The sequence below is a fragment of the Meles meles genome, chromosome 6 (genome assembly GCF_922984935.1).
Source record: "Meles meles chromosome 6, mMelMel3.1 paternal haplotype, whole genome shotgun sequence".
NCBI lineage: Eukaryota > Metazoa > Chordata > Mammalia > Carnivora > Mustelidae > Meles > Meles meles.
In genome coordinates, this window is record NC_060071.1 from 51110247 (window position 1) to 51137049 (window position 26803).

The 26803-nt window shown below is 42.0% G+C and overlaps 1 protein-coding gene across 1 annotated transcript in view; it reads right to left on the reverse strand.

The window, feature by feature from the left end:
* Positions 1-1446: 1446 nt before the first annotated feature.
* Positions 1447-26803, reverse strand: part of AAGAB (alpha and gamma adaptin binding protein) — a 48853-nt gene continuing 23496 nt past the window's right edge. Inside the window, exons 6-10 of the mRNA XM_046010206.1 lie at positions 9835-9917; positions 8858-8954; positions 4671-4775; positions 4154-4203; positions 1447-3491 (exon numbers count right to left, since the gene is read on the reverse strand). Coding sequence (XP_045866162.1) covers positions 3414-3491; positions 4154-4203; positions 4671-4775; positions 8858-8954; positions 9835-9917 — 413 coding nt within the window. The 3' untranslated portion in view covers positions 1447-3413. The remainder of the gene's footprint in view (positions 3492-4153; positions 4204-4670; positions 4776-8857; positions 8955-9834; positions 9918-26803) is intronic.

The following is a 26803-nucleotide window of genomic DNA, read 5'->3' on the forward strand; positions in this document are numbered from 1 at the left end:
GTGTTCTCCTGCATGAAGGTGGAACACACTTGACTAGATTTTCCATCTCCTCCACCTGGAGTCCTCCAATAAGATTTGGTATTTAATGACAGAATTCCGTACCTAAATTGTGTGACTGCTTTAAATCTGGGGGGGGGGGGGGCGGTGAAGGACTCTAATTCATTACACAATTCTTTGAAGCTCTGTCTCCATCAATCAGAACATTCAATGAATCAGAGCCTCTGACCACACTAGACACATGTTCGCTAAATTTAGCTCTGCGTCCGCAAGCACTCAGAATAGTTCACGGAGCTCTCAGCTTACCCTCAGACAGTAATTCTTCTAAGGCTGCTTTTCTGTGGCAGGCCAGCCCAGGGCAAGGGGCACTCCACGTGCTCTCTTGATGGCCATTGTTATGAGACTGGCCTGAGGTTAAGGGAATCCAACAAGCTATAGTGACGGTGTTGATCCCCTTCTCTCCACAGTGGGGAACAGGAAGGGAGCCATAGATCACATTTCATGAGTTACAAGTAGTCTGCAGTGATGGCCTGATATGCTCGATGGTCCTTGAACCACATCCCATATTACTCAGCCGTCCAAGTCTAGCGTCCCTGAATCTCTTGCTTCTCTGAATTAGATGTGGCCAAGTTCTATAAATAGAAAGCAAACTGGTTCTGTCAATCTTCTCACACTCTGGCAGGATAACATATTTTAAAATTATAAAAATATCTATGTCTTCATCACTCTAAAATTATTACATAACACATGATTTTCTCAGGGGAAAAAAAAAAAGCTTATTTTTGTCTCTCCTTACCTTCCAACACTCGTGGACCTTCAAACTTTTGTCATCAGTTTTTTCAAACTAGCATATCCAAATCGATGCCAAAATTCAGGGCCTACTACATGCCCAACTCTGTTAGAAATGTTGGGGGGAAAAACTCGAGTCTCACTTAAAATCCCAGACAGTCCATAGTAACTTGTGTTGGCATGTACATAGATCACATTAGATAGACTTCAACTTTTTTTTTTTTTTTGGAGTGGGAGAGGGGTGGGGAGGGGCAGAGGGAAAGAGAAAATCCTAAGCAGACCCCTCGCCCAGTGCAGAGCCCAACTCAGGGCTTGATCTCGCAACCCTGAGATCATGACCTGAGCCGAAATCAAGAGTCAAACACTTAAGCGACTGAGCCACGCAGGTGGCCAGGTAGAAGACAACTTTTATTACACTATTAGCTCATGATCACTCTTCTTACCATGGGCCTTTAGGAGACAAGCACCGGACACTTTATCCCCGGTGTCCCCTGGAAGGGGCCAACAGCCCCAAAAAGCTGAGGTCTTTAAGTTTTTATTGTTTTTGAGAGAGTGTATGTGTGTGTGTGTGTGTGCACACATGTAAGCTTGCACACACACATGCATGCTTGCATGAGCAGAGGATGAGCAGAGGGAGAAGCAGACTCCCTGCCGAGTACGGAGCCAGATTCGGGGCTCGATCCCAGAACCCTGAGATCATGACCTGAGCCGAAGGCAGAGGCTCAACCCCATAAGCCATCCAGATGCCCCGAACGCTAAGGTCTTGAAAAGGTCAGTTGATACACATGTATGTGGGAGACTCCAAAATTGTGAGTTTGACCAATTCTCCAGTTATTCACTACCTATGCCCAGTGTGAAGGAAGCCTTCCCCAACACAGGCCCTGCTAAAAACAACAATCATAACACACATTAACAGACTTCATAAATAAATCATATTTTAATCACCTGGCTTTGTTTAATTCAGAAAATCACGTTCACAGCTTTTTCTAGTCTGTCTTCCCTAACCATGTGACCTGATATATTTTCTGGAACCCTTCATGTTTTAAGAATATTCTGCCTTTCATTTGCAACCCCAGAGCCAACTTCCTTTGCATTCTTATCAACAGCTAAAGCAGCCACCTCAAAGATGACGGAATGCTGATCAACTATTGTCTCAAAGACCTTCAGAACTGTTAAAAGAGGAGGGGGGAAAAAAAAAGGAAAGGGGGGAGAAAGGGTCACCAAGCAAGATAACTGCCAATGTTGCCTGCGATGATGGCTCTTCCTGAATGCTCCAATCACTGAAACCTTCCCCTCCTTGGTCAAGGCTGCCCTGGTCCAGGACCTGGAGCATTCCACTCCTCCCGCCATTCCTTCTGCAGAGATTAGTGGGGCACAGAGGGGTCTGAAGCTTGTTTCTGCTGGTGACCTAAGGAGTTCACAGTCCACGCTAAGCCAGGAGTGGCTGTCAGCCTGTTCGCCAGCACCAGCCAGCTGGGGCACCATGCACCAGTCTAGAATCGTGGCAATGGCTACCACAGTGAAGGTCAATGGCATACATTCCCAAGTGTCTACAAACACAGAAATAGGGATTTTTGTTTGCTATATTTCCCACCCTTCTTTAGGAAACGTTCCCTGTGGGCATTGGCTCCCCCAAAGCTGAGGCCCCACTCCGAGCCCTGTAAGTCACACTGGCCCTCAGAGCTTCACCGCCTAACCTCTCACATCCTTTCCCTCCTTCTCCGGCTCACCCACCCTGCAGTGTGACCGTGCTGGCAGAGATCTGTTGGGTTCTCAGAGACAAAGAGGGGAAAGCTGCCTTGTTTTGAGGGTATAAAGTGTGACAACACAGCTCTGATATCTCACGAGCTCTCAGGAAGACAAGTTTCCTCCTGGTAGGATTAATGCAAAAGCCTCCAGGTAAGGTCACAGACCGCTTCAGTGGCCCAGAACAGGGAATTCCTGAAGTTTCTTTCTCTCTCTTAAACACAAACCCCCACCCCACCCCCCATAAGAGCAACTTGGTAGATGGGTTTGTTTATCCCTACCAGAGGAGGACACCTTGGCCTCCTCTATCATCGTCTAAAAATTCACCCTCGTTTCTCAGTAGTTTCTGGTGTGAGCTGAGACACTCTTTCACAGGAAACGGCCGGAGACATTTTTTAGCGCGAGACTGAGCTGAGAGCCACTGACTCCAGGCCCACCTACCCAGTGGCACAAATCAAGTCTGCTGCTTCCTTCCCTACCATCGAAAGCACCAAAGCTCAGGGTGGGCAAGCTCCCTGCGGGCAGAAAATCCAGAAGCCCGAGGAAAGGTGGCACCAGCTCCTGATCCACAGTGACAGAGTGTGACTGCAGAGGACACTGCAAAAGGTGGGCCAGGAACGGCATGGTGGCCTCCTCCTGCAGCTGGGGCAAATCACCCAGGCCTCTGTACTGGGAAAACTGTCACTCCTTGCTGGCGTTACCTTCCTCACTCCCTTCCACTATACTGAGGGAGAAAAGCCCCACTACCCCCTACTAAAAACTAAAAATAAGGCAGCCCTAGAACTAAGTCAGGAGGCCAACAGGATGCTGGGAAGTCTGGCCAAACAGAACTGGGTGCAGCAGGGAAGAGTCTGAGGCAGTCAAACCCTAGTGCGGGCAACTTAGTGTTCTTCATCAGAGGAAAGGCCTTCGATTTCATCTCTGTCTCCCCCAATTGCCATCCAGAAGGCTTTGGCCACCTGTGGAGAGAAACATGCAGCACATTTTAGGCAAGAGATACCCTGCAGCTTGGTTCATGAGTCAGTCAATATGCTGAACTGATCAAGGCCTAACCTCTATACCCTGCCCTCCAACCCTCCAGCCCTGGGTAGCCAAACCCTTGGAGAACCTGACCCGGGACTTCCACTTCTAGAAATTTACACTAAGGATGAAATCAGAGTGATAAACAAAGGTGATGGTGTGTAAGATTATGCACAACTTCTCTACTTATAGAAGCAAAAAAACGCACATGACCTAAATGTCCAAAAGGGAAACGGATAAATGAGGGCACATTCATACAATGAAATACCATAAACCACATACATTTCCTGCCAAGAACATGTGTCGCGTTGGTAATAACAAAACAGAACAAAACAAAACGACTAAGGGTTTTCCAGCCCAACAGTTAGGAAGGCAAACATCCTGAGTCTCAATGAAAGTTCCATGTCACTCAACATTTGAAAAATCTTGGTTTGACTACAGCAATTATATAACTACTGTGTAAACATTCAATTCATTCCAAGCTACCATCCAACGAAAAGTTCACACTGAGACACCTAGAAGTCAATGAGTGGGATACCTAATTCTAACAGCACCGGACGTTCTCATAGATACTCAATAAATACGTGGCTGGTCGTCTCACCTTTTCTGCATGCAACTTTCTTTGCTCGTGAGGAAGCGTCGCAGCCTTGTCTAGGGGGAAAACAGATCTTAAGAAATTCGCTTAATAGCGCAGGAGAGTCTGGAGTGTACGGATGTTCTAATGCTAGAAGATGGGAGATGGGTTTCAAAGACAAATGCTTATGGTGCAGTCATTACAGCTGTTAGGGAGTTTAAGTCTTCCCGATTTTCCACATGGGGATGATGTGAGTAAACTGGCAGGGATCTTACTGATTCCAGGTTAATGAGACACACTGAAAGAAACCGAGAGAGGCAAGAGAAGAAGGGAAAGTAAGAGGAGAGAGAGTGAAGAAAGAGGAAAACTTTCCCCGGGGAAATTTCTACCAACAGAGGATGGCACAGTCCCCCAGTCACCAGGTGTCTCCAGACAGCTGAGACCAGAGTATGGAATCCAATCAGTGGTTACAAAACAAAATCCTACCATATAAAATAGAGGAGCGCCAGGAGAGGAACGTGTTAGACACGATGGAGCCAATTACCTTTCATTTCCTTTAACTTTGAAAACAGTCTTTCAAAATTCTCCAAATCTCCTCCGCCAGTAGTAAGACTGGCTAATTCTTGAATATCCAGATCTAACATGGGATCTGAAAAAAGGATTTGTCACGTTATTTGCCCAAAATGACTTCTGCATGTGCTAAATACACAGTCATACAGCGATCAATCTTAGCTTTGATGGGAGTCATCACTGAATGAGTACTCCATGTGTCCCCGCCTTCCTGTGTGTGGTGCTCCCCCTGCTCGGCTGCTAGTGGGCCTCCACAAATGAAGAGTAAACTTATTTTATCCTTACAACATTACACTGAGGCAAAGAACTTGGTTTCATCTTAGAGATAAGAAATGTAGAGCTGTGAGTTGAAGTGACTTGCTCAAGGTCACAGCTGGTGTGAACGCAGTGGATTCACACTTAGTTGTTTCCAACTCTAAAGGCCACCCTCTCCACTGAGGTGTACTGATCAACAACAGATGTCTGGAATATATACCATATTTTCCTGTACGACAAATATTTTCCCATTACCGACAGCCACTATATAAGGTGGTTAGGGCAGTAATCGATGCCTGTGATTTACACATGAAGAAGCTGGCTTTAAAAAGGAACTCATCTAAAATTACAGCTACTCAGCAGGAAAGCCAATGCCTACCTATTTCCTTACTACAAATCCTTTATTATTTCTGTCACAGCCTGTTATCTCTTTACACAATTTGTTTTTAATCAGCATTCTTACTCACCCTCCACTCTATGCCGAACACCTCTAGGAAGTCTTCCCTAGCCAGCCCAGCTCACAGGTCTCCTTCCCTAGAATTCATCCCATACTTTTTAGAAAGGAGAGAGTGCGTATGAGCCGGGGGACAGGGAGTGGGGGAGGGGGAGATAGAATCCTCAAGCAGACTCCTTGCAGAGCATAGAGCTCAACTGGGGCAGGGGGCTCAATCCCACGACCCCAAGATCATGACCTGAGCCAAAGTCAAGAGTTGGATGCTTCATCAATTGAACCACCCAGGGGCCCCATGATTCCATTTCATTTCTGTGACAGATTCATGAGGAAAAATTTTATTTTATAGAAAGGGAAACTAGGGCCTGTAGAGAGGCTAAATAACTCACTCAAGGTCATCTCACTGTTACTGGCAGAGCCATGATTTGAACTCAGCTGTCCGGCACTCCAAGTCCACGACGGTGAGCATTATACTAAAGGCCCATCTCTACAGTTTTAAGGTATAAGCTGCTTAAAGACAAGGACAGCTTCTAATTCTCCACATCAACTACAAGGCCATACAGATAATCTGGTGTTAAGAATGCACTTTAGCTCATAAATTTGCTTTGGTTCAGGGGAAGTTTCATGTAGGCAGCTGATGCACAGGGCTGGAGGTTAAGAATCTGTGATTTATCTACGCATACATGGTAGCTGGATGTGCATAGAATCACTCCTTGCTTAAATATGGGTTTGGCAGAGGAGTTTAGATGGAGCACCGAGGAATGGCAATCTTGAAGGACCGGATGAAGGAGGGTCATCTAACAGAGAAAGGAAAAGAACAACCAGAGAAGTCAGAAGAAAACTGGGAGAACTGTCAGGTGAGCAAGAGAAAATGTTTCAAAAAGGGACTGATCCGTAATATTGAAAGCTGCTAAGAGGTCAAGGAAAGGATTGGGAAATACCTATTACCTTTAGTGGTCTGGAGGTTGCTGGTGAACTGTTTCAGTAGCAAATGGGGCAAAAGCCAGGTGGGAGTGAGCTAAAGAGTAATGGGAGGTGAGGGATGGAAAGAAGTTCTGCCTCCAATAAAGACAGGAGGAAGATGTGGGATTGACAAGTGTTTTACCCTTGTTGGCTTGGTTTTTACCTTTTTTTTTTTAATTTTGAAACAATTTTAGTATTACAAAAAGTTGCAAAAACAGTAGGGTCCCGCCTTCATCCCCTAGCGTTAACCTCTTATCTAGCCACAGTACGACACATGTCGAGAAGTTAATAATGGCACAGTGCTATTAACCAAACTACAGACTTAATTCCAACTTCGTCACTTTTCTCCCTAGCATCCTGTTTCAGAAGCTTACACAGAATTCCGCTATGACATCTCTGTAGTCTTCTTCAAGGTGTGACCATTCCTTATGATCCTTCCTCATCTGTCATGGCTTTGACACTTCTGAAAAGTACTCATCAGTGATTTTGTAGACAGTCCCTCAGTATGGGTTTGTCGGATATGTTCCTAGGAGACTGAGGTCATAGACCTCTGGCACGGAGACCATGGGGCCTTCTGGTGCCCCTAGCAGGGGGGCACAGGATGTCAGCGCGCCTTACTGCTAGTGAGCTTCACCACCACTGAAAGGCTACCTGCCGAGTTTCTCCAGGGCAAAGTTACTACCTTCCTTTTTGTATTAAGTAAATATCTTGGGAGACCTACTTTAGAAAATGTAGATGTCACGTTTCTTCTCAAACTTTCATCTACTAATTCTCACATCCATCGGTGGATCCTGATCGTGGCTGACAAGGATTTTTCTTTCCCTCATTCCTTCCACGTGTATTAATTAGAATTCTTCTGCAAGGAAGAGCCACCCTTTATTGCTCAGTTATTTCTTATATTAGTCTGGATTTACAGATACTTATTTTGTTCTATGGGTTGCAGCCCAAGACTAAATTCAATCTCGCTGGTCACACTGCTCCAGTGTGGGCCACTGGAAGCTCTCTCCAAGGTTGGCTCGGTGCCCCTTCAACACGCTCCCACCCGTTCTGTCAGTACTTCCTTACTTTCTGGCCCCAGGAGATGGCTCTAGGTTCAGCATCCTGCATTCTTCCTGCCCCGGCCCTAGAATCAATCACTTCTCCAAGTGCCCCTGGATCCTTTTATTTGCAAAAGTTGTTTAAAAAGCAAGATCTGAATGCTAAGGGTGTCAACGGCTACTGGGAGTGTGAGTGCTTCCAGGACCTCTCAGTGGAAATAGGTAGGAAACACACACACACACACGCGCGCGCGCGCGTACTAACATGCACACGCATATCTCTGTTTATTGCTCTATCGCTCTAACTGTAAGTATGCCATCATACTAATACCTTGAGTTCCAGCCCAGAACCAAGGGTTCATCCCAGCTTTTTCCTTTCCTTAGATGTGGCTTCTTTCTCAGACAGTGAGAAACCTAGCTCTTATTCTCTATATTTTCTATTTTTTTCAACCCTGATATGTACAAAATATACATAATTTCAGCATTTCTAAACCATATCCCTATGATAATCAAATGTATTAAACAGAGTTCGCTATTTCTGTTCCATTGTTTCTGTTTGGGGCCTCCTGGTATCTGGTCAGAATGCTATTTCCCCAAGTTATTTAGGTTAGTGTGGTTACTGGTTTCTTTTCATGGCAGAGATTTTAGTGAGTCTAAAGCCAGTAGGAGGGACCCAAGTGAGAAGACAAGGTTGAACATACTAAAGAGAAAAGAGATTATATGTAATTTTTCCTTCTTAATATGTGTCTATTACCAAACACTTAAGCTTTCTACAGGGACGCTCTTCTAATCAGAAATAGAGTTTTACAAACCCTGCATGTTGGGCCCTCTGGGGCATAAAAAGAAAGCAGAGATGTCAGTAGTTTCCCAATAAAAGGACATTTACAGTTACTGTCAACTACATTTCTTGGCTTTTGGATGTCAGAATGGATTCTAGTCTCAGTTCTGGGACCTTCTTGTTAGATGCCCTTGGACAAGTTCTTAAACTGCTCTGGGCCTCAGCTCTGTCTCCATAAAATAACTTCTCTGCCAAACTTCATTACCAAACATGAGAAAGTAGAGCTAAAAGAACTTTCAAAGGATGTGAAAGGGCTTATAAAGTTGTATTATTCTTGTTACCATCAATTCTGCCAACTGTTAAATACTATGGAAAAAAACTGGAATATGGAGATATAAAGCTGTTTCACCACCTGGTTCTGTCTGTCTCCGTTAAGATGATCTGAATCAAGATCCTGCTACAAGAATCAGAGAAAATGGTACCCACAGACTGCTTCTGTGGTTATTCTCCCTCCTTTTCTGATAGCCGTCCACAAGGCTCTCACATTCACTTGGGGTACACTATCAATTTTCTTCCCTTGTTCATGTTTCAAGTCAATTTCCCCCCAGATGATTTATGCCTCATACCTCTTCCAAGTTCCACAGAGCAGTCTCCTGGCAGACAAAGGAGGAACTTACCCACGACGCTATCAGCCTGAGTGTCTGTTGTGTTAGATGCACCGCCCCGATGATCCAAGAGAGATTCAGTCCTCGCTGCTGCTGGCAAATGGGGCTGCTGTTGAGGAAAATACACACAAGCACTAATTTAATAGTAGGTTATTTCAGAACTAAAGCCGGAAAGAGTCACACTTCCCCTCCCTGGTTGGCTTTAGAGAAGCAGTAACAGAAGCTAGAGACAAGGAGAGATGGAAGAAGGAGCAATGTCACATTAAAAAAATAAATAAGAGGCTAAAAATTCACTAACTCAGGAGTATTTTCCCTTCAGGAAAAACCAGAAAGTATTATGATTCTGCTGTTGGCTACTAAAACACGCCTTTTGTTTGCTTTAAGAGCCATATTTTATTCAAAATGTGAAAATGGACATAAGCATATCACAAAGTGCTCAAGACCGATGAAAAAGATGCCTGGGGAGACAATACGGCAGTCTGCTGTGCAGTTTGCTCTTGGTTCCAGCATGCTGACCAAGGTGCACTTGAACCCAAATCCTTGAGGACACAGGGTCAAAGTCAGACGATGAAGCCCACTGAAGGCAGGGACCCTGCCTCAGATTGGTACAGGGCTTCAGACATAGGATTACTGACAAAGAACCATCGATTTTATTTCATAAAGATCGGGAGGCAACTTTATGTCTCAAGGAAATCCTAGCACGTTTTTTAAAGCCTCTAGCAAAACCAAACCAAACCAAAACAAAAACCCCATGGAACAGCCCAAACTGTAAACATCTTGAAAGGGCTTATTGCTTTAATGCTGAACCAGCCTTCTCTCAACAGGTACTAGGCACAAGAGGACTGTTTCAGGTTCTCTTTTTACCCTTGGTTTACTATTGTCTGCTGCCTCTTAAATGGAAAGGAAAAAATAACAATGATATAAAAAGACTACAACGACAATGAGAAATTAAAACCAAAGCTCTGAAAGGATCCAGGAAAAATCTTTACCTCTGAGGGACACATCTCTGCTGACCCAATGCTATGGTTTGCTCCAGCCAATGAGCTAAGAAGGCTAAAGCCTTGGTTCCTATCTGAAAAGAAAACAATACAATCACTGAAATTTGTTATTTACATTTTAAAATGTTAAAATGACCACGATGAAGAAACAAACAGTACCTATTGACTCATTATAAAAGTTTTAACTATAGAAACTGTTACTGTTGGACGACATCAGGAATGTATAGGTCTTACTCATGCTTGCATTTTCTTTATAATAATTATATGAAAATATGAATTTTTATGAATAAAAACTTCTTAAAAAATAAAAAAATAGTCACCAACAATTACCATACTCTTTCAAATCTGAGTAACTTAAAACTCACAGACAGGGATCTGGGTCTAATATAATGGCAGGGACATTACAACAAACAAGACCACCTGGTGGTTCTTTTGCAAAGGTTAAGAGCATCCATTGTTTCTTTTTTTTTTTTTTAACTTTATTTATTTGAGAGAGAGAGAGCAAGAACATGAGCCAAAGGGGAGGGGAAGACAGAGGGAGAGGGAGAAACAGACTTGCAACTGAGCAAGAAGCCCAACATGGGGCTCGATCACAGGACACTGGGATCATGGCCTGAGCCGAAGGCAGATGCTTAACCAGCTGAGCCACCCAGGCGCCCCTAACAGCACGTATGTTTCAACAGTCACTAGACCAATATTCTGGTGTTTTAAACAATATTTTAAATGTCCAGAAACATTTTTAAAAAATCATCACAAAGGCATTATTATCAGGGGAAAAGGAACATGCAGCCAGAATCTCTGGGGCAGATGCCAAGGAAGCTGAACTTTCATTTTATTTTTTGTTTTCAAGTTGATTTATTTATTTTTAGCAATCTCTACACTCATAAACCTGAGATTGAGAGTCAACCCCAAGATCAAGAGAGGCACACTCATCGAACAAAAAGAAATAAAAGGCATCCAAATGGGCAAAGAAGTCAAACTTTCACTCTTCAAGATGACATGATACTCTACGTAGAAAACCTCAAAGACTCCACAAAAAATTGCTAGAACGGATACAGGAATTCAGCAAAGTCACGGGATACAAAATCAATGCACAGAAGTCAGTTGCATTTCTATACACTAACAATGAAGCAGAGGAAAGCGAAATCAAGGAACTGATCCCATTTATAATTGTAGCAAAACCCAAAAGAACCTAGGAATAAACCTAACCAAAGAGGTAAAGGAGATATACTCAGAAAACTATAGAACACTTATGAAAGAAATAGAGGAAGACAAAGAAATGGAAAAACACTCCATTCTCATGCGTTGGAAGAATACTGTTAAAATTTCTACGCTACCTAGAACAGTCTACACATTCAATGCAATCCTTATCAAAATACTGTCAGCATTTTTCACAGAGCTGGAACAAACAATCCTAAAATTTGTATGGAACCAGAAAAGACCCAAATAGCCAAAGTAACACTGAAAAAGAAAACCAAAGCTGGAGGTATCACAATTCCAGACTTCAAGCTGTATTACAGAGCTGTGATCATCAAGACAGTACCAAAGTGCCACAAAAAGAGACACAGATCAATGGAACAGAACAGAAAACCCAGAAATGGACCCTCAACTCTACGATCAACTAATCTTCAACAAAGCAGAAAAGACTGTCCAATGGAAAAAAGACAGTCTCTTCAACAAATGGTGGTGGAAAAATTGGACAGCCACATGCAGAAGAATGAAACTGGACCATTTCCTTACACCACACACGAAAATAGACTCAAAGTGGATGAAAGAACTAAATGTGAGTCAAGAATCTTTGAGGAGAACAAAATCCTTGAGGAGAACACAGGCAGCAGCCTCTTCCACGTCAACCACAGCAACTTCTTGTAGACACATCTCCAAAGGCAAGGGAAACAAAAGCAAAAATTAGCAACTATTAGGACTTCATCAGGATAAAAAGCTTTTGTGCAGCAAAGGAAACAGTCAACAAAAGTAAAAGACAACCAACAGAATGGGAGAAGATATTTGCAAATGTCTTATCAGATAAAGGGCTAGTATTCAAAATCTATTAAGAACTTAATCAAACTCAATTCTCAAACAAATAATCCAATCAAGAAATGGGCAGACGACATGAACAAACATTTCTCCAATGACGACATGCAAATGGCCAACAGACACATGAAAAAAGTGCTCAACATCACTCCGCACCAAGGAAATACAAATCAAAACCACCATAAGATACCACCTCACACCGGTGAGAATGGCTGAAATTAACAAGTTAGGAAAACAACAGATGTTGGTGAGGATGTGGAGAAAGGGGAACCCTCTTACAGTGTTGATGGGTATAGTCACCCTGGAAAACAGTATGAAGGTTCCTCAAAAAGGTAAAAAATAGAGCTACCCTACTAGGTACTTATCCAAAGGACCCAAACATAGTGATTTGAAGGGGCACATGCACCTCAATATTTATAGCAGCAATGTCCACAGTTACCAAAATATGGAGAGCCCAGATATCCATCAACAGATGAATGGATAAAGACAGATCTCTCTCTCTCTTTCTCTCTCTCTCACACGCGCACGCACACACACGGAATACTACTCAGCCATCAAAAAGAATGAAATCTGCCATTTGCAATAACGTGGATAAAACTGGACGATATCATGCTAAGCGAAATGAGTCAGAAAACAACAAATGCCATATGATTAAACTCATGTGGAATTTAGGAAACAAAACAGATGAACATAAAGGAAGGGAAAGAAAAATAAGATGAAAACAGAGAGGGAGGCAAACCACAAGAGACTCTTAACTATAGGAAACTGAGGGTTCTGAGGTGGGTGGTGGAGGGATGGGGTAACTGGGTGATGGATCTTAAGGAGGGCATGTGATGTAATGAGCACCAGGTGATGTACGCAACTGATGAATCACTGAACTCTACCTCTGAAACCAGTAATAGACTATATGTTTTTTTGTTTGTTTGTTTGTTTTTAAAGATTTTATTTATTTATTTGACAGAGAGAGAGATCACAAGTAGGTAGAGAGGCAGGCAGAGAGGCAGGTAGAGAGGAGGAAGCAGGCTCCCCGCGGAGCAGAGAGCCCGATGCGGGGCTCGATCCCAGGACCCTGAGATCATGACCTGAGCCAAAGGCAGCGGCTTAATCCACTGAGCCACCCAGGTGCCCCAATAGACTATATGTTAACTGAACTGAATTTAAATTTAAAAAATTTAAAAAACCACTTCTAACTTCACTAAAGATGTTATTAGTTGGGGGGCATGCTCTTCCAACTGAGCCAACCAGGTGCCCTGGAAGTTGAACTCTTAGCAAGTATTCCGAAAGAATCTTAGGATCAGGGAAGTTTGGGGGGGAAAAAAAATCACTGCCTTAGAGTAGAATGCGAAACCCACTCTCCAAGAGTCTAATGGTATACGAGTCAAAGAACGTCTCTCAAAAAGACAACTTCCCGCCCCTTGTCTTTCCTCTCTCCCTCTCTTCCCTGAACCCATTCTCAGCTCTTTAAACCACCTATAATTTCTGGTGTCCTCTCCCCTCTCAGGTAAAACCTCTTGTCACACAGTCACCCAGAGGTAGTGAAAAAAGAGAAACACTTGTGGTCTCCGTCCTCCTTCAAGATTTGTCTTGCTGCGCAGAGGCTGGCAGCTTTCTCCAGCCTGACCTCTTAGCACATGGGCAGCTATGAGTGCGAACCCTTGCTTTTCTCACGCCACACTCCAACAGTAGCAGCAGGGTCAATGGTGCCCTGGTACCCCTGGGGCCCCTTTCACCTCCTCACCCAACTTGCTCACTCTGCTAGGAATGTTCCAGACCAAATGCTTGGATGCGCCCACTCAAGGACCAAGCCCTAAGGTGTCATCAAGGTAGGCAGCGGAGGCTCAGAGGCCAAGAGAAGTAGGTCCACATAATGTCTCACACTGATGGCTGGCTGTACAGAGGCTCAGGATATTTATTTAAACATCAGCATAATTCCTTCTTTTGGGCCAGTGTGCTAATTTTAAAGCTGTTGTACCCAGTTCAATACTCCGACAGGGATTTTCCACATCATGAGCGCTCTTATACTCGAGGCTCTCTGTATGAAGGGCATTATCTGAGTCACAGAGTCCTGCTGTAAGAGAGCCCTCACTTCTATTACTGGAAAAGTGTTGGGCTTGGGCTAATTTTTAAATCCGATTCATAAATCTCTCCATATTCCAATTCTGCACCTTATGTTTTTCCTCCGTCAGGCATTACCTAAACTTGGCAGGCCAAGTTGCAGTCTGGGCAGAATAATGTAATATTGTGTCAGTTTAGACAAGTCATTAGATCAAAATCGTCTATTTAAATTCCCTTGTTTTTTATAGTGGCTGCTTCCAAGGAGAGATCTGGAATGGACAGGAGTTAAGAGAGCTAGACTCAGCATGGCAGGCCATGAACCTTTGTGTGCCTGTGGAATTTGCTTCCACGTTCATGTGTTTACCTACTCAAAGAGACTTTTTTTAATGTAATGATTATACACTATGTGTATTTAATCAATAAAAAAAGTGAATGCCGCACTTCTAATAATGAATAAGATGATGAAAAAGTCTGAATAGTTGGAAGAGAACTGGGTTACAGGTCAGAAAGCCTGGATTTCACTCCTGGCTCTGCCTACCAGTGTGACAAAATGGGCAAATTCATCAATCTTTCTGCGTCTCAATTTTCTGCTCTATAAAATAAGAGGGTATTATTCATGGTTGTTCCGGTCCTTTCTGCTCTAGAAGTCTGTGATTTTATGAAAAGACACTCCTTCACCCTGCTAACAGTAACTTTGAATCAGCTGGACTTTTTAAAAGTTTATTTACTAAATAAAAAAACCAAGAATCTTAAATTTCCTAGTCCTTTTAAGGTTCACTGATGACTACGAGTTTATAATCAGGTTTCAAGCTAATTATAATAAGCTGGAAGCACTTTAGCTCAGAATTTTCTTATAAACAATGGAGAAACATAGTCAAACTGACAGTCCACTATGTTCTACTCTCTATATTTTAAGGAGGTTAGAAACATGTCAATTTTCATGATTAGAAAAACAATTCATTTTTGTTCACCCAAAGCAGATTGCTTGCACATTCATGTGGCTCCAAAAAACTTGGGTGATATTTTACACACCTATGGTTTTTGTTTTTTTTTTTTAAAGATTTATTTATTTATTTGACACAGAGAGAGAGATGATCACAAGTAGGCAGAGAGGCAGGCAGAGAGAGAGAGGAGGAAGCAGGCTGTCCGCAGAGCAGAGAGCCCGATGCGGGGCTCGATCCCAGAACCCCGGGATCATGACCCGAGCCGAAGGCAGCGGCCCAACCCACTGAGCCACCCAGGCGCCCACCTATGGTTTTAAAGAAACTTTCAATCTTGCCTAGTTTAAAACATATTTAGCAAAATTCTGCCTATGTGCACCCACTGTAAAACTATTCTCACAGGAAAGGACGATATAAAGCTTTTCTTGTTTGCCAGACTTTTCTCCCCAGGACCCAGGGCATGGAAATGTCATCCCTATTAAGAAGAATTTATTCCTTTAGCAGGTAGCTGTTGAAATTGGCTTTAGCATCTCTGGTTTTATTGGTGCCACAAAATACTAGACTAGGAAGGAATAAATTAATCTACCTACTGAACTGGTTCTTCTGGATGTTCAGAGCTCCAGAACAGGAAAGTTAAGTGGTATAAAATAAGTTATTCTGGAAGGCACAGCTAAGTGTATTAAACACTGGTCTTAAAAACATCTGATTCGGTTTCAGAATACTAAACTGGAAGCTGCAGAATACTAGACTTTAAAAAGTATGGTATCATGAAAAAAAATCTACTGGTGCCAGTCAGTAGCATAGAATTCTTCCAGAAGTGTCAGAAACAAAGCTATAGCACTAGAATAAAGATGGAAAGTCCCTTGAGGAGGAGCTCCTGTTTATATATTTATTTTTAAATAAGAAATTTCCAGAAAATTTCAATATATATGACACTGTTTGGATATCTTTTTATAAATCTAAAAGCACAGTATTATTATACAAGACATAAAATGCACTTCACACAGCAATTGTGTGAACATTGCATGAGATGCTTAGAGAACTGAAAACCTGGGCCAAAAGGGAAATTTTAGCATAGTGCTAAATATACGAAAGATGCTGCAAAATCTGCTGACAGCTTGATATGACTCAGACAGAGGCTGCAAGCATTAGCTGAATAGAGAAGTGTTTACTTCAAATGTATACACATGGCTACAGTAGTAAGAACCTCCAGGGCCACACCCCCAACATGTCTTAGATGACCCATTTAATATTTTTTGTCTTCATATTCAGCTTTTATTTCTTTAAAGCAGTAATTATTTGGCATCATCTTAAGAAGTTCAAGTGTTCCCCATATTTTAAGTTTTCTTTACATCCCTTTTCTCTCCCCACAAAATATTTTCTTTTCTATGATGTGATACACATGACCAAACTTATACCACAACTAAGACAGTCAACTTACACAGAGAAGCTGTGCCTATTTTTTGAATGATATTTTTAAATCACACCATACAATTTGCATAAAAACTTATTTTAAGCGTGTACTGAATCAGAAACGATTTCACTAGTATTTGGGAAAAAAGCCTACACATTTTAACATATTCCGCTTCTGCTTGTCATACTGAAAGGAACCTTTCTGAAATCAAAAAGAATTAGTCTCTTTTAAGAAACCAGTGCTTCAAAAGACAAAAATCTGATGCACTGTAGCTGGCAGTAACCCTGACTTTAAGTCCACAAAAGTGAACCTGTGCTCCCCCTACGACACCTGCTCAAAGTCAAGAACGCTTTCTGACCATGCTTGAAGACAAAACGACCATGTCCACAAAGTCACCAGACTACGCTTTTTCCCTTTTTCCTGATTGTACACAAAATGTTCATTGTGGAAAATTTGGAAAATTGAGAAAAGTATAAAGAAGAAAGCGAAATCATGAAACATGCCAATCGATCTTTGACATATGTTCTCCTGATCTTTTTCGCTTTGCATGCAAATTTTTTTTTGATTTTTAAAATTTGTATACACACAAATTCTTAATAAACTGAACAGCAGAATGAGTTCTGTCTTTCCCAAAGTTCTAAAGGAAAGCTTTACACTAATTTCATTAATGGCTCCATTGTAGTCCTATCTCCAGAGTCAGAAGCACACTCAAAAAATCCTCAAAGGAATGTTTAAAATCAAGTCTTTTTTTTTTTTTTTAAAGATTTTATTTATTTATTTGACAGAGAGAGATATCACAAGTAGGCAGAGAGGCAGGCAGAGAGAGAGGAGGAAGCAGGCTCCCCACGGAGCAGAGAGCCCGATGTGGGGCTCGATCCCAGGACCCTGAGATCATGACCCGAGCCGAAGGCAGCGGCTTAATTTTTTTTTCATTCAGAACTAAGCGTGAGAAATAGTAAGACTAAGGAAACAAGATGTTACCATAAAGAAAAAGATGACTTTTCATATGTGGTTCATAAACAGCTCTAAAAAGAATTCCAAAGGAAAACTACCAAAAGTGTTTTGCAAGGTGGCCGCAGAAGGAAGCCCTGTCTCCAGGGGGGGAAACTTGAACAGATCGCCCACTTTTTATTTGCTTATGGACAATTTGTTTTTAAAAAACAAAGTCTAATCACTGGACTCATTTATTCCCTTCCATCATCTCTAATTGTTCACAATTCCTTCTTCCCCCTGTTCTTTTTACAATACAATCTCTTCCATCAAATGATGCCTTACACACACACACACACACACACACACACACAAATAGAAATCTATTTATTTTTGACCACAACACTGACAGACAAGCGTAGGAGATTGTTCAAATCATTCCTTCAGAAGTTCCACAATGTTAGCCATGGAATAAACAAGAGGAGCAACTCAGTCTGACTCAAGGAGTGCAGTTCCACAGAATGTGATGTTGGTAGAATTCTACCCAAACCAGAGATGAGGAAACTGGAATCCAGAGCCATGACACCATTTTCTCAAGATGACCAAGGCATAGACAAACCCCACTAAAACCCTCTTCATTAACCATTCTTCCTCTTAGTTTGATGTTTATTTTCTGTCAACATTAAATTTAATGACTAAATATTTAATCATTTTTGCCCTCTCTTAAAAAAAAATATATATATACTAAAGGCATTAGCCATCTACTTTCTCAGGAGAGTAGACTAGGTATCAGGCAGCCACATAAACCTTGTGTTTTGGTACTTATTTCTCGCCACTGCTCTGTACATCAGTCCCAATTCATCCTTAAACTGGAATCTGGGACTTCTACTTTGGTATCTTCTTACCAGTAAATTCAGAAGGACCTGCATTAATAGATGATTAATTCTTTTTTTTTTTAAAGATTTTATTTATTTATTTGACAGAGAGAGAGATCACAAGTAGGCAGAGAGGCAGGCAGAGAGAGAGGAGGAAGCAGGCTCCCTGCGGAGCAGAGAGCCCGATGCGGGGCTCCATCCCAGGACCCTGAGATCATGACCTGAGCCGAAGGCAGCGGCTTAATCCACTGAGCCACCCAGGCACCCCTGATTAATTCTTTACATTTATAACGGGAACATCAAAAACCATTAAATGAAAAAATCGTTGTTTCCATGATTAAATTCCACTTAATCCTTACCCACCTGCATCACTAGAGATTAAACTATAATAGATACACTGAAAATAAATTCTCAGGGCTTTTGAAATCCAATCTCTACAATTACTGGTTACCCCGGGGGGATCAAAGTCACAACTGTAGTATTTGTGCAGTGTAATCCCTCCTTCACTGATTAGTAACAGCAGAAGATCATAAAATCACCCTTCCTTGCCCTTCACTCAATGGTGGTATTTGTTACAAAAAGGCCACTGAACACCCAAGAGCCACAAGTACAGACTACTCCCCCGCCCCATGGCCCTCACCAGTGCTCAGATGACAAAGCTGGGGATGGGGACCTCAGGGTAACACTACGGGGTAACACTAACTGAAACCTGAAACTAGGACACTGTGTATAATGCTACCTTCTTATGTGAAACAATAAGTGACAACTTCATCTGAAAAACAAACAACTCATCAGTCTTCTACTACCCAGCTTCTTTTCCCTGCCCTTGAAACCAAGTCTTATTTAAAAAGTGCCTCCAAAGTTCTAGGCACAGCACTGAGTGTGATACCCAGCCCTTCCAGTGATAACAAAGTAGGTACAATGAGGCCTTTTGATGTACCAGAAAAATGGAAAGAGAAGGAACTCTCATTGGAGACCAGAAAAGGGGTAGGAGGGGTCAACTTTTTTTTGAAGATTTGAAGATTTTATTTATTTATTTTACTTGAGAGAAAGAGAGACAGGAAGAGCGGGGGGGGGGGGGGGGGAGAATTTCAAGCAGACTCCACGCTGAACATGGAGCCCAACGTGGGGCTCGATCTCACAACCCTCAAATCATGGCCAGAGCTGAAACCAAGTCAGATGCTTAATGGACTGAACCACCAGGTGAGGAGGGGTCAACTTTTAAAATATGTCATATTTGGCGTAAAGTACTGGCCCTAAGTTTCTCCGTTCCTGATGCTCATAAAGGGACAGTATCAAATTGTAAACAAAGATGACCCATATGGTAGGCCCCTACAGCCATGAGCCCCCTCTGACAGGGGCTGAGAGTAACTCAAGTAGGCAGCTGAGATTTTACCCACATTCCTTTTCTTGAGCTACAGCCAGGCTTTCAGGTCAAGGAAATGTGAGGCAAGACATTACAGGAAAGGTTATGCAGTGAGCAAGTTGATAGAGAAATCTAAAAAAAAGCAGGGCCCAATTATAAAGGCAGTCCTAACCACTTCATTTCCTGGACCACTGGAAGTCACACCTTTAATGCAAATATTGGAAACTCTAACCTCCCTAGAAGTTTGACCTTTACAATGAATACAGTGGTATCTGGGGATTTCCTCTAAGGAAGAGCTTATAATATATCCTTCACCTCACTGTTTCTTAACCATTTTCATCATGGCCCCTAAGGGAAAAACTTCTGTTTCCTTCTCTAGTCATAACCAACACTTCTGACACCAGATGTGTGGGTTTTTCCAAACCACACAACACTCCAGTTCTCAAAGGATGCCAACTGGATGGGTGTCCTACAATTTATAATTCTGACACTAACTGCCTAGAGTTAGCGCAGACCCCTCAGGTTAAGGGTTCAATGCCACAAGGCTGCCCTCCTCCTCCGCCAACTTCAGACACCAACTGCAAGTCTCAGGTTGACACCTGTATTCCAACTGGCTGCAAACTGGGAATTTCCACAACCCCTTCCTCAAGTTCAGTAATTTGCTAGAATGGCTCACAGGATTCCAGAATACAGTTTACTTACTAAATTACCAATTTTCAATACAACAATGTAACTCAGGAACAGCTGGATGGAAGAGAGGCGTGGGGTAATGCATCATGGTGTGTTATCTTCCCAGAGCCTTGGGGTATTCACCACCCTGGCAGGTTGCTCAGAGTTTTCAGGGAGGTTCCATTACATAGGCACAGCTGATTAAATCACGGGCTCTTGGTGCCTAATTCAACCTCCAGCCCCAGGAGTCAGGTGGTGGGGTTCAAGGTCTAACCCTCTCATCACAGGGCTGGTTCCCTTAAAACCAGCCCTCATCTTCAGGGGCTTTCCAAAGTTCACTTCATTAACATAAACTCCAGTGTGGTTGAAAGGAGCTTGTTATTGAATACCAAAAGATGCTCCCTTCATCTTTATAGCTCTGGAGCTGTTTTAGGAGCCAGGACAAAAACCAAATATTAATTGATTATATTACCTTAGGAGTTCTGCGCTGAGAACTAGGGACAAAGATGCACTCCACTCAAGGCCTTTTTAGACATTTTTTTCCCCTAATTATGACACACCTTCCCCACTATTAATAACACAGATATACTGACTGTATATATGCTTATATAGATATATATGTATCTGTGCTTTCTACATAAAATGAGTAATTCTTTTGCCTCCCCTCCCCAGGAATCAATTTTCACCCCTCTGTGGCCAACAACAATGCCCAATTAAGAATGCATACCTTAGTTTATGAAATAAGACACTGGTAGAACCAAGAATAGAAAACTAGGTTACTATAAGATAACCCAAAAGTTATGTCTTGTATTAGGAAGATTTTCAAATTAGGAAAATTTTCAAATCTCTTTCTAGGAAAATAATTTGCCTACAATTTTAGTAGTATAATTTTACCTATTTTACAATATGAAATTAAGTAACAAAAATGATGCAGGGCTTGATCCCAGGACCCTGAGATCATGACCTGAGGCGAAGGCAGAGGCTTTAACCCACTGAGCCACCCAGGCACCCCTACATAAGAGTTTTAACACAAATTGAAGAGAATACTCTCTTGAGACGCTAAATAATTTAAAATAAACTTTCTTTCACTCACAAGTAATGTGTAAGTATTTATTACATTAAATAACGAGTTTTTTTTTTTTTTTTTAAAGATTTTATTTATTTATTTGACAGATAGAGATCACAAGTAGGGAGAGAGGCAGGCAGAAGAGAGAGAGAGGAGGAAGCAGGCTCCCTACCAAGCAGAGAGCCCGATGCAGGGCTCGATCCCAGGACCCTGGGATCATGACCTGAGCGAAAGGCAGAGGCTTTAACCCACTGAGCCACCCAGGCGCCCCTAAATAACGAGCTTTATCTATGGTTTGGATTAAGTGCAGGACAATGGAATAGAGGTAGTGTCAACATCATTTCAGACAGCCTTTTAATAGGGATTTATTTTAAATCCAACAAGAGAATATGACAATTGTAAATATCTATGCATCAACATTGGGGCACTTAAATACATAAAGCAAATATTAAGACATAAAGGGAGAAATGGACAATACTACAATAATAGTGGGGGACTTTAGCACTCCAGTTACATCAATGGGTAGATTATTGAGACAGAAAATCAATAAAGAAATGGTGTCTCTGAAAGACACATTAGACCAGATGGATTTAACAGATATGTACAAAGCACTCCATCCAAAAATGACAGAATACACATTCTTTTCAAGTATGCATGGAACATTCTCTAGGACAGATCACATGTTAGGGCATAAAACAAGTCTCTATAAATTTAAGATTGAGATCCTATCTGCATCTTTTCTGACCACAATGATATGAAACTGGAAATTAATTACAAGAAAAAAAAAAACACTGGAAAAAACCCACAAACGTGGTGCCTAAAAAACATGCTACTGAACAACCAAAGGATCAATGAAGAAATCAGGGGAAATGAAAAGAAGACATGGAGACAAATGAAAATGGAAACACAATGGTCCAAAATCTCTGGGATGCAGCAGAAGCATCCCTCCAAGCAAAATTTCCCTTAGAGACATTTATAGTGATGGGCCTACCTCAAGAAACAATAGAAATCTATTTTCTATTTTCTTGAAATTGGTGCAGCCACTGTGGAAAACAGTTTCCTCAAAAAATTATGGAGGTTCCTCAAAAAATTAAAAATAAAAATATTATATGATCCAGTTATTCCATTACTGGGCACTTACCAAAGGATATAAAAGCACTAATTTGAAAAGGACATGCACCCCTATGTCTACTGCAGCATTATCAACAACAGCCAAGATGCAGAAGCAACCAAGTGTCCCACCACAGATGAATGAATAAAGACATAGCATGTACACACACAATGGAATACTTCTCGGTCATAAAAAGGAATACAATCTTGTCATTTGCGACGACATGAATGGACCCAGAAGGTATTATGCTCAGTGAAACAAGTCAGAAAGAAAAAGACAAATACCATATGATTTTACTTATATGTGGAATCTAAAAAACAAAACAAACAAAAAGCGAAAATAGACTCAGAGAACAAACTGATGGTCGTGGGGGTGTAAAGGTTGGAAAAATGGGTGAAGAGAAGTGGAAGGTACAGGCTTCTAGTTACAGAATGAATAATCTTGGGGAGTTTCGGCACAGCATAGACAATACACTCAGTGGTACTATAATAGCAACATGGTGACAGGACCACACCTGTGGTGAGCACAGCATAAAGTATGGACTTGTTGAATCACTGTGTTGTACACCTAAAACTAATAACATTGTGTGTCAAATATATTTCAGTAAAAGCATATAAAATTAATAAATAAAAACTCTAAAGTTAAATTAAAAGGATTTATTTTTTGAAAGGATTTATTTTAAATGCAATAAGCAAAAAAGTCCAAACCTCAGATATGATCACTACTTCCAGTCTGTCTTATTAAAATCCTTCTCGTGCCAGAACACCTAGGATGAGGAGGCTCTGTAGGGAATGAACTCATCTGACTCTACCAATAATTTCCTATGCGCAGCCTGGGTAAATTACCTAACCACTCTGCATTCATTTCTCTAACCAGCCAATAATGTAAATCGACACACTATAATGGAAAAACACACAACAATCCTGGTCAGGATCTGCCGTCTGGTCTTACCTTAGCTACTGACGCACTGTGTGAGTATGGCCAAGTCACCGACCTTCCCTGAGGCCACCCCTTCCCCATCTGTAAAAGGAAGATGTCCCACCAGAAGCATGCATGGAGATTCTACGTCACAAGTGCCTTTACTTAGCTAAGCCATGTATACTATCATACTAAATAAAACAATGCCCTTTATTAAATTCTACCAAATTCAAGAACATGAGTCAGTCCAGCCAGTATAAGACTTGATAGAAAAATACACCACATGGAAAAACAGTGGAGAATACTATCCAAGATATTAGCCCTAAAAGTTCAGGCAAAGTACCTTCCCCACTTGAATTAGGTACAACAGCCATTCATGAGAACTCACTGCAGCCCCTTTTGGAACATATCCATTTTCTGCTTGGATCACCTCTTAGTGTAATGTACTCCATAAACTACCTCCTGCCATGTTCAATAATGCTTTCATTTTATTTGAAATCAAAGTTATAATGGTTTGGGATTTGGGAAATCCAGTCTGTATCTACCCTATACATATCCTATACTACAGATTCCAGTTAAATCCCTTCTCAGCTTTGGTTTTTCCAAACTTACTACTTTAGACAATCTCCATTCTTCCCATCCCCTTGATTACTTCAGTAGCCCGGAGCTAAATTTTTTCCCAATTCTGTTGGAACTCTCTTCACCTCCTAGGAAGACTAGGAAGATGAGGGATCAAAAGGAAAGCTAGTAACAGCGAGAGGCAGGGAGAATACATCATCATCCAGAGAGAAAACTGTCACCATTTAGTCTCAGCTCTATGACAAAGTAAAGCAAGTGTCCTCCCCCCAACACTACTAGCATAAAAAGATTCTCTATCGGCTAGTAATTATAAGAACAGTTCTTTGATTTCTCCATGCAATGACTTGCATCTAAGACTATTTCACAAAGTACTGAAGTACCTGTTATTTGAAGCATTTAACTAAAAAGGATGGATGGTCATCTGGCAAGGACGCTATCAAAGTCATTCCTAAACTGGAGAGAAGAAACTAGTTTGAAAGTTCCTAACAGTTTTTAACCCACTGTAGTTGAGAGATTCGTCATCCTATCCGCCAATGGGGAATACAGGCTTACTAAAGTAACTGTCACTGGGAGCCCGGCAAGTACCTTGAAAGGGAGGGTGTAGCATTTGAAATGCACTCCCCTACCCTCAGTGGGTCTCAGCTGAGAAACGATGAATTAAATTACTCCTAAAATCTCCCCGAATAAAAAAGCCTCCTGATATTTTCACAAAGACTATGGCAAGTGTCCAAGAACTTCACTACCATCATCCAACAGACCCCCTCTCCTCCATTTTCCCATTTCTTCATAATTTTCACTGTCATTTTCTCCAATCCTGAAGAATTCCTAGCAAGTTCAATAGCCACAGAGATGACCCTTCCAACAATTTAACTCTCAGTTCACTAAATGTCTTTTACCGATGTTGTCCTCTCCTCCACTTCGGCCAAGTATTCCCAGTCATGCCCTAAGACTTTATCATTACCAATAGCTACAACACAGTAAGAAAGAGAAAGAGAAAGAGAAAATCAATGGGAAGAGGGTCAGTGCAAAGGTGATAGTTTTGAAGTCGCAGTGGAGTTGAAGAATAGTTGGACTGAGGCACTGTAGGGAGGAAGTGTGCTGGAAAATTCGGTTGTGTTCAGAGAGTGGGACACCTGAAATTGCGATTATGGAGAGGTTATAGCTATTGGTGTCACTAGTGACAGCCCACATTGCTAAATCCAGAGGTCAGTTCTCAGTTCTCATCTTACTTGACCTACCAGCAGCATCTGGCATAGCTGACCGTTCCCTCCATCTGAAGAACACTCTGCTTGATCCTAGGACTCTACTGTCTCGGTTTTCCTACCTTGCTGGTCATTCTGTGTCATTCTGTGTCAGTCTCCTTTGCTGGTTCCTTCTCTTCTCCTGATGTTGGAATGTCCCTGGGCTGAGTCCCTGGTCCACTTTATTTACTACACTTACTCCCTTGGTGATCTCATCCAGGATCATGGTTTTAAATGCCACGCATTTGCCTCTCTTCTGAAACTCCACACGTCTATCCAACTAGCAACTTGCCATCTCCCCTTGGAAGTCTAGTAGCCATCTCAAACTTAACAGGTCCAAAGCTTAATTACTGTCCCCTTGCCTCTCAAAGTCTGTTTCATCTGCATCTTCTTCACTGCGATTGATGGCAACCTATCCTTCAAACTGCTCAGGTCCAGATCCTGGAGTCCCTGACTGCTCTCTTTCTCTCATATCTCATACCCAAACCATCAGGAAATCATGCAAGCTCCACCTCAAAATATATGCAGAATTTGACCTGTACTTACGTCTTCCATTGCTACAACTCTCATCCGGGTCACCACTGTCTCTCTCCTGGAGTGCTGCAATGGCCTCCTACGAGGTCTTTTTGGCTCCTCCTCATCTCCATCATCTACTCTCCACCCAGCAGCCAGAGGGGTCCTTTTAGACCTAAAGTCAGATCTCGTCACTCTTCTACTCAATGACCCGCAACAGCTCCCAGCTGACTTTAAGTAAATGTGAAAGTTACTCTGATGCCCTACAAAGCCTTAAATAATCTGGTCTTCCGCTTTCTCTGACCTTCTCCCCTCAGCCACTGTGTGCTCCTAAATGTGCTTCAAACACGTAAGGCACGCTTTTCCCTTAGGGCCTTTGCTGTAGCTATTCCCAACGCCTGCTCTGCTCTTCTTGCAGATATCCACATGGCAAAGCACCTCATCTCCTTCCTCAAATCTCAAGCTCTCAAGGAGACCAACCCTGACCACCTGATTTAATACTGCAGTCTATCTGGCAATCTCGACATCCCAACCCTGCTTTATGATTTTTTTTTCCTGTATCACTTAACATCTTCTTAACACACTGTGTAATTTATTAATTGTGTTGTCTGTTGACTACTGCCTCCCACCAGAATGAAAACCACACGGACAGAAATTTTTGTTCATTTTCTTCACTGATGTATTCCAAGCATGCAGAACAATGCCTGGCACATAAGTACTCAATAAATATATTTTTTTAATGCATGAATGAACACTTGAAACTGGATTTAAATTGTGGACCAGAGACAGAGTTGAGGCCGAAAGAAGAAAAACTCAAATGGCCCAGGTACACCTAGGGTCTCAATTATGCTCTGAGACAATTAGCTACTTAAAAAGCCTGTATTATTTCTTTCAGATCCGCAGGTGGATTAGGTAATGCAAACACTGGTGACTTTGCCATAATACTAGCTCCTACTAGAAAAAGGCAGCGAGGACAGATAAAAGGCATGGCCCACAATTTTTGTCTTTGCCTCTTGGTGACTCTACACTGGGCACTCCTGTCTTTAGCCAGCTTTGTAAGTCAGAGAGGTGACTTGCAAACAGCCCACAATTTAGGAATCGGAGAGAGCAAGTCCATCAGGGCTAATGCCACTTTGGAATGCCTGATTTAGTCCCACGGATTAGGCACAGACTCCTACAAGTTAGAACTAGATGACGATCATTTATGTCCGTAGTTTCAGCCACGGCTGCAGATCTGAATTCCTAAGG